This window comes from Sciurus vulgaris (assembly GCF_902686455.1).
Source record: "Sciurus vulgaris genome assembly, chromosome: 10".
Lineage (NCBI taxonomy): Eukaryota > Metazoa > Chordata > Mammalia > Rodentia > Sciuridae > Sciurus > Sciurus vulgaris.
This window is the reverse complement of record NC_136470.1, coordinates 114,605,314-114,619,912: the sequence shown is the minus strand read 5'-3', so window position 1 is coordinate 114,619,912 and position 14,599 is coordinate 114,605,314. Positions and strand designations below refer to the sequence as shown.

Here is a 14,599-nt window from a genome sequence, read left to right as displayed (position 1 = left end):
GTCTGTGTTGACCCTTTTAGCATCTGAGGGCTGTGGAGACATGCTGTGTGGGTGCTGGGATTGTGCTTGTGACAGCTTTGAAATCATTGTTGCACTTCTTGGTGCTGGAGGACAGGGCTTGGGTGGAATTAATATTCTCTGCACTTGGTCTGAGGGACTGGCAGGTTCTGGAAATGCTGCTTCATAGTTACGAGTTAAGAGCCTTGTGCCAGAAGGATGTCTCTGCCTGCCAGGCAGATGGAGAGAGGCCTGATTCCCATCATTCAGCAAATAATTATTGAGCGTCCAGTATGTACCAGGCACAGTGTAATGATGCATAAATGCTGTGGTAGCCTTTCAGATTCATCTAGGAAAAGGGAAACATGGATGACCAAAACAGGGTGGGTGAGCCATCTCCTTAGGCCTGTGCAAAGCTGGGAAGATATTCCTGATCCAGACTGGGTCTACTCTCAGGCAATGACTTATGAGGAACCCAGAGGGGCCAAAGTAAGTTGCCAGGACAAGAGGAACAAGTGCAAAGCCCTGGAGCCAGTATGGCACTACAATGGGATGAATGCCCTCTACGGTAATGGGGGCTGCTGATAATACCTGTGTCTGCAGCTTTAACTGCCTTCCACATTTTCCCTGTATACAAACACCAGATACCAGAGGCCCGCTTAAGGTGGACCTGACTGCGGAAGGCAGAGCTCAAATGGCAGCGCATTGCAAGGGTCCCAGATGCTGGCCCCTCCCCCCCAGGATGTAGATGATCCAGTAATATCTTGAGCAGGGCACGGCTGGGGACGCTGGGCCCAGGTCAGAGGTTTGTGGGGACCACCTTAAGTGAGAGGCCAGGCCGGGTTGGGCTCCGCCCCGCGTGGGACTGCTCCACCAAAGGAGGCTCCAGCATGCGGCAGAAGGCTGGTTCAATTAACAAGTTATGAGCCCCAGCCTGCCTAGTCTCTCCTAGGCTGAACCCCAACTCTGGCTCCGCCCCGCATGGAGGAGCGCCGGTAGGTGGGACGCCCCGCCTCACACCTCGGGCTCCAGCAGTCCAAGGCGCTGCCCCCTCCTAGTCTGAAGCGTTCACTTTAAGTCTGGCCGGGAGGCAGAGCCAGTTATCGCGGGATTCGACGCTCTGATTCTCGCGAGAGGGGTATTGGGCACCCATTGGCTGTAAGGGTTGAATGTAAGATGGCGCCCAGGGAGCTGTGAGGAGAAAATCCTGTCGGTCTTGGAGCAGCGACGGCAGAACCGGGGCCCCGGGCGGTGCGGCGGGGCCGGCGGGTAGAGCGGAGGCAGCGGCGGCGGTGACGTCGCCGGGTGAGGGCTCTGATGGAGGCAGGGATGAGGCGAAGCTGCGGGCTTCAACTAGGGGGCCCACACCACACAACGGCGGGCGGGGGCGGCTGGGCCTCTGCCGCTGGGCCCAGGAGACTTCGGGGCGGCTCCGGAGCGGAGAACGTCCCTGGGCTCGCGTGCCCCCGCCCTGTGGGTGGGGGAGGGGTGGGCTGGGGATTCGGGTGGGCGCGGTGCGCGGGCGCGCGCTGGTGCGGGCGCGCACCCTAACCTGTTTTTTACGTGCGGGGGCGCGCGCTGTGCGCCCCCCCCGTGCGCGTCCCCGGCGACGTGCGCGTCCCCGTCCGGATCTTTCTGCTCCAAAGCTGTGGCCCGCGGGCAAGAGTTGCTTCCGGGGCGCGCGCCGCGACCCCCAGTTTGGGGGCGCGCGCCCCGCTGTTGGGTGTTGGTGCCGCTTCGAGTGCGCGCAGAACTCCTTTTCAGAGCTGGGGACGGGTGGCTGGCAGACGACTGGCTCCGTGGGGAAGGTTGAGGGTTGGGCTTTTCTTGCTCTAGTGACGTCCCAGGACAACTGTGACCTATGTCTGCGGAGAAATCTAGCGGCTTTTCTGTCTTGCGGCTTCGCTTCTCCGCGAAGCGGTCGAGATTGCTGGTTGTCCTCAAAGAATGCGGTTACCCGAGGCCCTTGTGCAGGGTGGGTGCCTGCAGAGGGTGCTGCTCTGCTTCGGAAACCGAGTCTTGGCTCGAGAGGGCAGTGAGCCCCCTCGGGTTTCCTCAGCTTATACTGGTGCTTTATGCCGGGGAGGGAAGGTTAACATTTCAAGGCCCTTCAGTACTACCTGTTTCCTTTCATTACAAACCATTTCTTCCATAAGCGCAATTCATACACGTCACCTCTGTGCGCTCCGGAAGGGAATGTTCTCATGTGGACGGTATGAAAACTCTGAGCTCTAAAATGCCACTTGAAATCTTTAAATGCAGCCTTTTTTTCCTTCTTCTTCCGCGTGGTGGGAGGGGCTTGCTTTTACTCAGCCGTTACTTCAGCCTAGAAGTTGCCTAGAACAAATTTGATCAACCTAAGAAACAGTGCTTTGCCTTTCCCCTCACAACCCAAATTCCCTAACAGAAATCTGTCCAAGTATCACTGAAGAAGTCGAAAGACAGATCCTTTTAATCCCCCCGCCACACACACACTCCAGCACTGGGAGTTCTAGGAGTTCTAGGTTTGTCTGAAAGAAAGACGGATAAAATAGCTGCCAACTTTTGTTTTACAGACTTGTATCGAATTACAGTCTTGTATAAAATTGAAGAAAAGGAAGCTAAGGATTGCTAAATTAGCAATCAAATTTGATAATGGTAGTTTTTTCTAATACACTATTTTTTTAAGAACAAAGTTAAAACTTAAAAAGAGGCTGAGGATGGAAGGAACTTCTTTGTTCTGTCTTCTTCAGAATGTTAGAAGTCTTAAGAACTCAGGACAAGCAGCAGAAATACATGCAACATGGTGACTGGTGAGTTAAAATTGTTCATATGCTGGAAGTATGTGTGCATAGTTTTTTTTTTCTGCTATTATTGAAACATTACAATTCTGTCAGTCATTCTGGGTACTGTCTGCCAGAATCTGCTAAGTGCTGGAAAACCTAAGATGTGGGAGACTACTACATCTTTGAATCCAGCCATAGTTTGTTGCTTGAACATTGTTCTCTTATAAGTGTTACTACAACCTGCAGGTTTTAGCATAACAAAGCATTAACTAAGGACCTAAATGCAAAACAAAACAGTCTTATCTAGGACATACTTACACAATTTATTACACTTCTTAGGCTTGTTTTGGATCATGTTTCTTTTGAACTAGGTAGAGATCTTTTAAATATCGTTTGTAAATAATGTTTTCTTAAGCTTATCAACTAAGATTTACTTATAGATATCTTCTAGTCCTCTGTGATGAATTATTTGTGTACCTTTCCATGAACTTCTGCAGTTCCCCATCTCCTTTCCAGTTTATGTTGCCATTTCAAACTAAAGAGTTGAATTTTTTTAAAGTTCAAATTATTCCAATAAAATAATCATATTGAGAGGTTATAAAGGGCAACCTTCTATATGTCAGCTTCAAAATTTAGGGATGTCTTCCCTTAAGCTTGCATGCTTTCTTTGAATTTGATCAGTTGTAGTTTGTTCTTGATGTGCCATGCTTCTTGCTTGTCTGCTTTTTAAATGACAACCTTTTATCTTTGAGGGTCTTTTATTTCTGAATTGGTCTCAGAATGGGGTATTACATGAACTCCTGTTCTTTTCTGTTACTTTGTTGCCCTGCATTTTGTTCCAGATGTTCTGAGTCCTCTTCATGCTTCCTTTGGCTTTTTTTCCCTGCCATATTGGATTGGGATTTTGTTTTTGTTTTTTTTGTTTGTTTTTGCTGGGATAGAACCCAGGACCTAGTGCATGCCTAGCACATGCTCTACCATTGAGCACCCCCCCATTGTTATTTCTATTATTAAACTGAAGTGACTGCATGTAAAATTGACACGTTAATTTTTTACTGTGCTAAAATGGGAAATAGGATTTGGTCTCAGTGTTCAGACCAGGGCAAAAATGTAGGCAGGGCTGATGCTTTCCTTTTGAAAACAATTATGAAATATTTATAAAATATTTTTCTGTTTATATGCATTGTATACAGATATGATCTGTGTACAACTTAGTGAGAGAGAAATAATGAAGTGAACCCCAATATAACTACTACTTTTTCCCCGGGGGGCAGTAGCGGGTGTTGAAATTAACTACTACTTTAAGAAATAGAACAATTCCACAATCTTTGAAATTGTTATAGTGTCCCTTCCTGATCACAGTTTCTCAGTACCTAGAGACAGCTATAATTCTGAGTTGTGTGATAATCCCATTCATTCTTTCTCATTTTACATTTACCACCTTTGAATCCCTAAACATAATTTTGGTTTTTGAAATTTGTATAAGTGGAATCATACTTTATTATTGTCACCTCCTTGTACCATTATGCTTTTTAAATTTGTCCATGTTGTTTGCAGTTGTAGTTGATTCCCTTTTCCATATTTTGTTATGTGAATACACATAATTTTATTCATTCTGCTTTTTTGTTTTTTTGGTACCAGAGACTCAGGGACACTTAACTACCAAGCCACATCCCCAGCCCTATTTTGTATTTTATTTAGAGACAGGATCTCTGAGTTGCTTAGAGCCTCACTAAATTGCTGAGGCTGGCTTTGAACTCTGGTTCCTCCTGCCTCAGCCTCTCAAAGCGCTGGGATTACAGATGTGTGCAACTGCACCTGGCTCATTTCATTGTTGATAAACATGTGAATTGCCTCCAGGTTTTGACTAACAAAGCTTCCACAAACATTTCCTGAATTAGTATCCTTTACACAAATGAATATGTCTTATATACTTAGGGGCAGGATTGCTTGGTTTTATAAAATGAGTATTTTTAACTTCACTAGCTAATGCAGTGGTGGTGCCACTTTACAGCCTATCAATATTTGGTAGGAATGTGAATTTTAAGTTCCTGGTTGAAAGTATGTGTTGTCCCAAAATAGAAACATAATGAAAATGCCCCCAAATTAGGAACTCCTCTATAAAGGCATGGGTCAGATGAATGGCAAAGTGGGATAATTTCTATCACAAACCTTGTAGTAGGTTAGTATCTTTAAGAAGAAATATGGGGACTGGGGTTATGACTCAGCAGTAGAGCGCTCGCCTAGCACATGTGAGGCACTGGGTTTGATCCTCAGCACCACATAAAAATAAATAAATAAAAATAAAGATGTCTACCTACAACTAAAAAAATATTTAAAAAGAAGAAATATGTAGGGAGAGGCTGGGAATGTGACTCAGTGGTAAAGCATTTGCCTGGCATGTGTGAGGGCCTGGGTTCCATCCTCAGCACTGCAAATAAAGATACAAAAATAATTTTTTAAACACAAAGAAATATGTCTTCTGCTCTGCTGCTTTGAAATAATGCCTTATGTTAATTAGGACAAATATGACTCTAACTCCTTAAAATGGAAATTAGTTTTTTTCTTGTGAATGTATTCTTCAAATCAGACTTAAGTAAACTATGAGGAGCCATTGCTAGATGGGATCCTTGAGAGGGGTTTGAGGCCCTAGAAATAGGCAGGACTCTTTGAGGCAGCTCAGACTATATTAGTCCATCACAAATTCAAGACCTGTTCAGCAGAGCCATATGGAGAATCTGGAAGTAACCCAAGAGGGGGCGATTCTGCTGAACACTTTGATCTTCCCTTAGTACCTAAATAGAAAAAAGGAATTAGCAAAAACAAACAAACAGAAAACTACGGAAATGATTATTGTTTTAGAGTAATGTTTTTCCACGGTACCATCTTTTTTCTAGTTATAAAATAATAGCTTATGTGTTGAGGGACTGCTCTGCACACTGTACCAAGCTCATATAGGAGCAAGTACAGGGCTTATACCAATGATCTATTTGTTCTTAATAGTGAAAATCTGGATCTGTTGATGAGGGACTAATTTGTCTTTGTTGTTCTGCAAAGCATTTCTACTTCAAGTATTTAGAAGCAAATATTTGTTTATAGACTCGATACCCATGAACCTAGTGTATTTTCTTCTCTTTTTTTGATTATTAATCTCATCTAACCCCCAGAAATTGGGAGTGCTCAAAGATCCTCACAGATTCTTGGGTTTGTAGAAGTATTTTAATTAATTTCTTTCTGCTCCTCACCAAGTCTTTGAGTTAGAGCTAATTAAGAATCTTTTGTCTCTTTGGGGTTATGGAGGGTTGTATTCTCAAGTTTCTCTTTATTACCAAGGTTCAGCCTTTTTGTTTTGTGAGCAGCATCTTGAAGAAATTAACAATCTTATTATGTAAGTTTTTGGTACTTGATGGTTTTGTTTTTAAGATTACAGATATTGAGGGAAAATTATACTGCCATCTACAAGAATTATTTGTACATCTGTTACTGTTAATAGCAGAGTAGAAAAGGATGGCTTTTTAGTTACTTTTTTGATTTAATAAAACTTGTGGAAAGAAGGAGTATTAAACAGGAAGTAACTTAAATCCTGTTATTCTATTAGCTGGGCATTAACTATGGTTAGCATTCTGTTACATTTTGACAGTTTTTTTTTTTCCTAGTGTGTAATTAAACAATACTGGGATATAGTAATAAAATCGTGTTGACTGCTGTCATGTGTTTCGGTGTCAAGCAGTCCTTATTCCTGTGAATTAGGTATACAGTAACAGTGATGTTTCAGTTTGGTGGGCAAAGGACTTCCAGTAATTCAGTAAGTGGTAGAGGGAAAAGTGGAAATACTGGGAAATGATATCGGCCAAATTATATTGTTAGATTGTGGGCATGTAAGAATATGTAATAACAAATCCCACCATTATGTACAACTACAATGCACCAATCTGAAAAAAAAAAAAATGTGATACTGAGACAAGTTATTATGCAAATTAAATTCTAAATGGATCAAAGTATTTTAATAAAAACGTACTGAGGGACTGGAGATGCATCTCAGAGGTAGAACACATGTTCAGTGTGTACAAGGCCCTGGTTTGATCCCCCAGCACTACCAAAGCAAAAAGTACTTGCTTTGGCGGCACATTTATTAAAATTGGAACAATACAGAGAAGATTTGCATGGCCCCTGTGCAAGTACGACACACAAATTCATGAAGTATTACATATTTTAAAAAGTATGGTGAAAACTAAAATAGATAAATTATAATCTGATCTAGGGGTAAAGAGGATTTTTTTTTTTTTTTGAGAGAACTTTTAAATATATTTCTGAAGCTTTAATTCTTCTAAGCAGTACTTATGTAACAGCAGGTGTCAGGTTATTATTGGGATGGGTCTGTCTGGTAGATACTTCAAGAGGGCATACTGAAAGGACAAGAAAGAAAACCAGAAATGATTAAGTCTATAAAAATGGACGCATTTGTAAGGTTCCTTCAAATTAGTTTTTTCCATTAAGAATTTTTAAGTTCTTCATTGAACCCGTTATTTGTTAAAATTTCTTACTGTCCTCTGATTCAGTGATTCTCAGATGATTCTGTGGACTTGCATAGAAAACAGCATTTGAGAAGCAGTGACTTCTGCTTGAAGGCCGCCCCCCCCCCCATGTTTGGCTGTAAGCATGGAGCAGTGCAGAGTTTTGTACTTTATGGTCTAAAACACTTTAAATACATGGCTAGAGATTTATGAAACATGAAGTATTATAGAATATTTCAAACATTTCTAAGAATAGAGAAGAATATGATAAATACCTGCATATTTGCGTTTTCTAACAGTTTTATAGATTTTTTTTTTTTTCCTACTTAAACCTTGTTGGGGGCTGGGGTTTTGGCTCAGTAGTGGAGTGAGGCGCTGGGTTTGATCCTCAGCACCACACAAAAGTAAATAGGTAAAGGTATTGTATCCATCTACAACTAAAAAATATTAAAAAAAACAAAACAAAAAAAAAACCAACTACAAAACACCTTGTTGGTCATTTTTATTTTGTGATGAAAAAAATTGTTTAGTATATATATTTTTTAGTTGTAGATGGACAAAATACCTTTATTTTTATTTATTTATTTATTTTTACATGGTGCTGAGGCTGGAACCCAGTGCCTCACACATGCTATGAAAACCCCTTTTGATGAAAATTTAAGGAATTACGTTTGTTTTATTTTTGTTTTGGGGATCCAGCCCAGGGCTGCTGATGTGCTAGGCAAATGCTTTACCACTGAGCTATACACCCAGCCCTAAAGAATGCATTTTGATGCTTTATAGTAGCTGCTTCCCCCCCCCCACACACACACACACACTGCAGGGGTTGGGGGTTACCTGGGATTGAACTAAAGGGCACTTGGCCACTGAGTCACATCCCCAGCCCTATTTTATACTTTATTTACAGACAGGGTCTCACTGAGTTGCTTAGCACCTTGTCATTGCTGAGACTGGCTTTGAACTCACTGTCCTCCTGCCTCAGCTTCCTGAGCCCGTGGGATTACAGGTGTGCACCAGCATGCCTGGTTATAGCAGCCACTTTTTGAAGCTTTTGCTCTATTCTCTTTGAGAACTTAATATATACCTCATTTGCTCTTTTGCTCAGGGAATAAATTTATATTGGACTAGAGTTTCTTGTAACTCTTTTGAAGGTACTACTTTAGATAAACTGATAGAAAGCATTTGTTTGGAGATGACATAGGCAGAATATCCTTCATCATCTTTGGAACGTTGTTTAAAAAAAAAAAAATGTTTCCAGAGTTTGATGTGGTATGAAGTGCTCTATTTTAAAACTAAAACACTTAATATTAAATAGGAACTGTACTAAGCTAATTGCTTGTCAGAGGGGAAAGGGGTCTAGGGTATGACTCAATGGTAGAGCATGTGCTTAGCATGTACAAGGCCTGAGTTTGATCTTCTGCATCACATTTAAAAAATAAATAGGGGCTGGGGTTGTAGCTTAGTGGTAGAGTGCTTGCCTAGCATGTATGAGGCACTGGGTTAGAATTTCAGCACCACATATAAATAAATTAAATAAAGGTCCACTGACAACTAAAAAAAAAAAAAAAAATTAAAAAAAATATAAGACTGGGTGGTGGTTCATGACTATAATCCCAACAACCCTGGAGGTTGAGGCAGGAGGATTGAAAGTTTCAGGCCAACATGCAAGACTCTCTAAAAAAAAAAAAAAAGGGTTTGGGTATATAGCTCAATGGTGGAGTGCCTCTGGGGTTCAATCCTCAGTATTACAAAAAGAAAAAAAAGAAAGTAATGTTATTGGCAGACGTTGATCATGAGAGAGGTGAGAGGAAAGTGATTTAAATGCTCTAAACTCTCCTAGACAATTGATAAAATTATTTCTTGGTAGATCAAGAACCAGAGGTCAAAGCATGTTTAGTTATTTTTACTTTCCATTTTATACCTTCACATCCCTGCCCCCTCCAAAAAAAAAAAAAAAAAATCTAAAAAATTAAGAAACAAAATAACAAAAAACTAGTGGAATTCTAAATTGAATGTTGAAGGAAACTTGTATCTAGGAAGACATGTTGGGGAAATACTCCTTCATAATTAATATCAGACCTATCAAACTTGATCTGCCCTATCTGAACTTCCGAAATTTAAGTGAGGGGAAATAAAACCTTTTATCCTAGGGACTGGCTTTACTGGGCAGTTCTTATCTGAAGGTTTTCCAACTCTGTAACTTTGCAGTATTTCTTTGAATGGGTGTTTACTCATATTTATTAGCTCCCAGATTGCTGACAAAAAAATTTTGCTTCATGACTCCCTGTGCTTTTTTTTTTTCTTGTAGAGTCTCTTTTTTTTTTTTTTTTCTCCCTATGCTTTTTTAAAAAATTGTGACAGCTGAGCCTGATGGCACACACCTGTAATTCTAGCTGCTCTGTAATCCTAGCATTGTAGGAGGCTGAAGCAGGAAGATCACAAGTTCAAGATCAGCCTTTGCAATTTAGGGAGACCTATTTCAAAATAAAGGAATGGGGATGTAGCTTAGTTGCATTGTGCTTGCCTTGCAAGCACAAGGCCTTAGGTTCAAAAGCAAACATACAAAAAAAAAAAAAAAAACCCCAATGAGAGACTGCTTGAATTTTCAAAATTGCCTGTGCTAGAGTTATAGCGACTGTGAGAAAGCAATTTTTATTTTTCGGCAGTACTGGGATTGAACCCAGGGCCTTACTCCTGCCAGGCTAGTGCTTTATCACTGACCTATATCCCTAGCTCAACTACATGTTGAAGAAAATAAATTTTAGGAAATTTAGGTTCCAATTGACCTTTGCTGGTTTGTTTTGTTTTATTTGTTAGTTTTGGTACTAGGGATTGAACCCTGAACCTTGAGGTAGTTTACCACTAGCCACATCTCCAGCCCTCTTTTATTTTTTATTTTGAGACAGGGTCTCACTAAGTTGTTCAGGCTGGGCTTGAACTTGTGATCCTCCTGCCTTAGCCTTCTGAGTAACTGAGCTTACAGTCAAGCACTTGTGTGCCTGGTAGCTGTTCTGTTCTTTTCTTTCTTTTTTGCATTTCTGGGGATTCAAGTGCTCCACCACTGAGCAGTATCACAGCCCTGCTGTTCTTTTTCTTTTTTCCCCTCAGTACTGGGGATTACTGAGCTATATCCCCAGCCTTTTTTATTTTGAGATGGGGTCTCACTGAATTGCCAGGCTGGCCTGGAACTCCTCATTCTTCCTCCTGCCTCAGCCTCCAGGGTAGCTGGGTTTACAGAGGTGCACCCTATCCGGCTCTTCTTTTATAATGGAGTTGAAAAACGGAAATGTACTGGCATGGTAGAGGACCCAGTAGAAGCTTCTCACCTAATCTTTCCCTTGACCATTTTGAGCAAGGGAGTATGTGTGATTAAAAGAGGTCCATTTGTGAATTTGGTCTTTATTGTGAGAGAGACTTTAAAGAAATTCCAGCCTTTAGGCTATTAAGCAAAGGGAAACTTTAACACATTCTTTACCATTCTCACCCATGCTGAGTAACCTTCTCTGAATCTACTGGAAGAACAGAATGCTTGGCCTTGATACTCTCTATGTATGTACTGTGGACATCATTGATAATGTTGTTTTGAAGTCTCATAGTAGACCTCATTTTCTATTTTGAGACAAGATAACTGAAAGCCCCTGCAGTAGGGAGAAAGGGAAAACAGGACAAAGTGGTCAAGAAAACATGGAAAAGTGGCAAATGAGTGCTAAGTTTCCGCAGAGAAGAGGCTATGAGCAAGGGTTTCACCTTATACCTCCATGACCTGCACTAGTTGTTCTCTGCACTCAATTGTGCTTGGAGTTTCCTGAGAAATGGGGACTCTCCTAAGGGTAGTGGCTTGGAAATTCTGATTTCAGACAGGATAAGATATGTATGTTCTTTATTTATGGAGACATATATTCATAATACATAGTATACATTGCTAAGATTCATTGCTGAATCTGTTCTGTTTGAAAGTACCCAAGTATATTTTATAGTGTCCCACAGAAATAATGCCAGTGTCAGTAATTTAATAGCAGTAAGGACATACTTTTTCTTTGAATTCCCTCTTAAATCTGGATGTATAGTTTTCTCCCCAAGGTACATACTAACAATTTACTAGGGAAAAGTAGTGTATGCCTTTTCCCTAGTGTATATATAACTAGATTGTATGATTTATGGTTGTAAGTTATAGATGTTACAGGAAAAAGGAATTACAGTTCTTCCTGTTCCATATTAAATTCCAAATGCAACCAGTTTATGAGAAGTACCTTCTATGTTTGAGCTATTTAAGAGGACCAGGACAGTCTCGTCTGCCAGTTTAAAGCCAGGTTTAAGAAAAGAGATGGTTATCCACATACCTGAACATAATGCAGAGCACCTGGGTAGCAAAAAAGAGAGTAGTATTTCTAGCTTGATTGCTTAAGGAAACAAATCAGTTTTCTAGACATTTGAGATTGAGTTCTTTTTGGCAAGAAGCTTCTCTTGGTTTGTGTTACTCTTTTATCCATTTCTGCTTTTGATCTGGAAGTGGTGTTGGTCAAAGGAGGGTGGTGCAAAGGTGGTAGCTGCAGGTCACTCAGTATCCTTCGATTGCACAATTGTTCCAAGGTAATTAGTTATTGTCAATCTCTGCAGATCAGTTCTTAAATAAACAAATACCTGATGAAAAATCTGCAGAATTGACTTCTGAATTTTAGTAGAGACCTCGTTATTTAAAGTATTACTCAATTCACTAGCTTCAATTATTTTAATAAAATTAGTTAATACTTACATAGTGTTGCCTGTTTGTCTCAGGTACTTTTCTAAGTGCTTTAGTCCTCACATGAACTCAGAGGTAAGTACTATTTTATTCCTACATTATAAACATTAAAATTTTATTTTGTCTAGAGTTACACAGTTGAGATCAAGTTGGGATTTGAACCCAAGCAGTCAGACTTCAGAGGCCATCCTCTTAAGCCATTCTACAAAAGAATGTAAGCAGTCTATGGCAAAATGAGGTTTTTTTTGTGTTTTCGATGGGAGATGAAGAACATGTCCCCTCTCTCTTGGTTCTTTCCACAGCTAGGTGGCATACCTGTCTCTCTAGTATAGGACATTCTTGGGAGCAGAAATAAAACATGTCAGATGGAATCTCTGCTCTTAGCTCCTTCCTCTTTGCCTGTTTGTCCTCTCTGTGATGGTCAGAGAACAGTTTTGCATGTGACATTTACTGTCCAGTGCTTGGCTCTGCAGAGAAGATGAGATTGGCTAGTGCTGGTTGGGAGTGTGTTTTCAGCCTGTTTCATTCAGTACTGTGAAGCATGCTTTTGTTTTTTGTTTTCAGTGTGACAGAGTTGGTTTAAGAAATGTTAAGAAATACTTTGAAACACCATCCACTGTGAAAGTAAGGTGATATAATAAAACTTTACTTTGGATTCCAGACATATACATCTGTCCTGAATTTTTTACTCTGATACCAGGCTGTTTGCTTCTTCACACTTTAAGATGTAGAAACAAAAGCATAATTTTTACTTCTGTTCATTTATTTTATTTTTAGGAACCCTAAGGACTCTGCAATATGAATAATTCTCTGGAGAACACCATCTCCTTTGAAGAGTATATTCGAGTGAAGGCACGGTCTGTCCCACAACACAGGATGAAGGAATTTCTGGACTCATTGGCCTCTAAGGGTCCAGAAGCCCTTCAGGAGTTCCAGCAGACAGCTACCACTACCATGGTGTATCAACAGGGTGGGAACTGCATTTACACAGACAGCACTGAAGTGGCTGGGTCTTTGCTTGAACTTGCTTGTCCAGTCACCACCAGTGTTCAGCCACAAACACAGCAAGAACAGCAGATTCAGGTTCAGCAGCCACAGCAGGTTCAGGTAAAAGGGAAATGTATAGCCTGTTAAATATACTATTTGCTATTAAGGTTTTAATTAATCTGTACAGAGGTCAAGAGATTATTTTAGGGAATCTCTGAAGCTTTTTTTTTTTTTAACACTGAGACTGTTACAGTTGATGTGGACTAAAAATAATCTTGCTGTTTGCTTTGGAGAGTTGAACAGTATGGAAATTAGAGGTCTGGAACTAGATTTGGATGTGATAGCTGTATTTGAGTGAGGCATCCCCTCTCTCTGTGCCAGAAGATGGGGAATTGATCAAGGATTTTATTTTTATTTTTTATTTTTTGGTACAGAGAATTTAACCTGGGGCCCTTTACCTCTGAACTACATCCCAGCTGTTTTTTATTTTGAGACCATATCTTGCTCAGTTGCTGAGGCTGGCCTTGAACTTGTAATCCTCCTGTCTTAACCTCCCAAGTTGCTGGGATTGCATGCATGTACCATTGTGACCAACATTGACCAAAGATTTAAAAAAAAAATTTTTTTAGTTGTAAATGGACACAATACCTTTATTTTATTTGTTTATTTTTATGTGGTGCTGAGGATTGAACCCAGTGCCTTGCACATGCTAGGCAAGTGCTGTACACTGAGCCACAACCACAGCACTTGAGTAGGAATTTTAAAGAACACATGTATATATGTATACAGTCATTCCTCAGTATCCATGGGAGGTTGGTTCCAGGATTCCTTGCAGATACCAAAATCTGTGGATTTTTAAGTCCCTTATCTAAAATGGTTAAGATTATCTAGGATCAGTGGTGTTTGCTTATAATCCCAGCTGTTTGGGAAGCCAAGATAAGAGGATGGCAAGTTTGAGGCCAGTCTGGGAAATTTAATGATTTTCTGTCTCAAAATGTTAAAAAAAAAAAAAAAAAAAAGGTGGCACATTTTTATGTTAAAAAAAAAAAAAAAGGCATGGTGGCACATGCCTATAATCTCAGTGGTTCTGGAGTCTGAGGCAGAAGAATCTTGAGTTCAAAGTGAGCCTCTGCAACTTGGCAAGGCCCTAATTAACTTAATGAGACCCTGACTCTTAAGTAAAATAGAAAAAAGGGCTGGGGATGTGACTTAGTGGTAGAGTGCTAAATGATGTTTTGACTGGGAGGCAAGAGGATCACAAGTTCGAGGCTCGCCTCTGAAATTTAGTGAGACGCTCAACAATTTAGCAAGACCCTGTCTCAAAATAAAAAACAAAAAGATCTTGGGCTATAGGTCGGGGTAAAGCGCCCCAGGTTCAATCCCTAATACCATAAAAATAAGACTTTTTAGCCAAGCTTTCTTGGACAAATGGATAGTTAAGCCTAGTTTTTAAGTTTGTTTTCCATTTTCATAAAATTCAAAATGTAAGCCTGACATGATGGTGCACACCTATAATCCCAGTGACTCGGGAAGCTGAGGCGGGAGTATCACAAGTTCAAGACTAGCATCTGCAATTTAGCAAGGCCCCAAGCAAC

General features: G+C 40.7%; 1 protein-coding gene across 5 annotated transcripts in view; it reads left to right on the top strand.

Moving 5' to 3' along the window:
- Window positions 1-987: 987 nt before the first annotated feature.
- Window positions 988-14,599, top strand: part of QRICH1 (glutamine rich 1) — a 53,185-nt gene continuing 39,573 nt past the window's right edge. Inside the window, exons 1-3 of one of the 5 annotated variants that reach the window (XM_079155500.1) lie at window positions 988-1,302; window positions 12,146-12,231; window positions 12,795-13,124. In XM_079155500.1, coding sequence (XP_079011626.1) covers window positions 12,816-13,124 — 309 coding nt within the window. In that variant the 5' untranslated portion in view covers window positions 988-1,302; window positions 12,146-12,231; window positions 12,795-12,815. Of the gene's footprint in view, window positions 1,303-1,600; window positions 1,973-2,729; window positions 2,790-12,145; window positions 12,232-12,794; window positions 13,125-14,599 lie in introns of those variants that run through there. The other 4 variants (XM_079155498.1, XM_079155499.1, XM_079155497.1 and 1 more) reach the window with 4 other exon arrangements.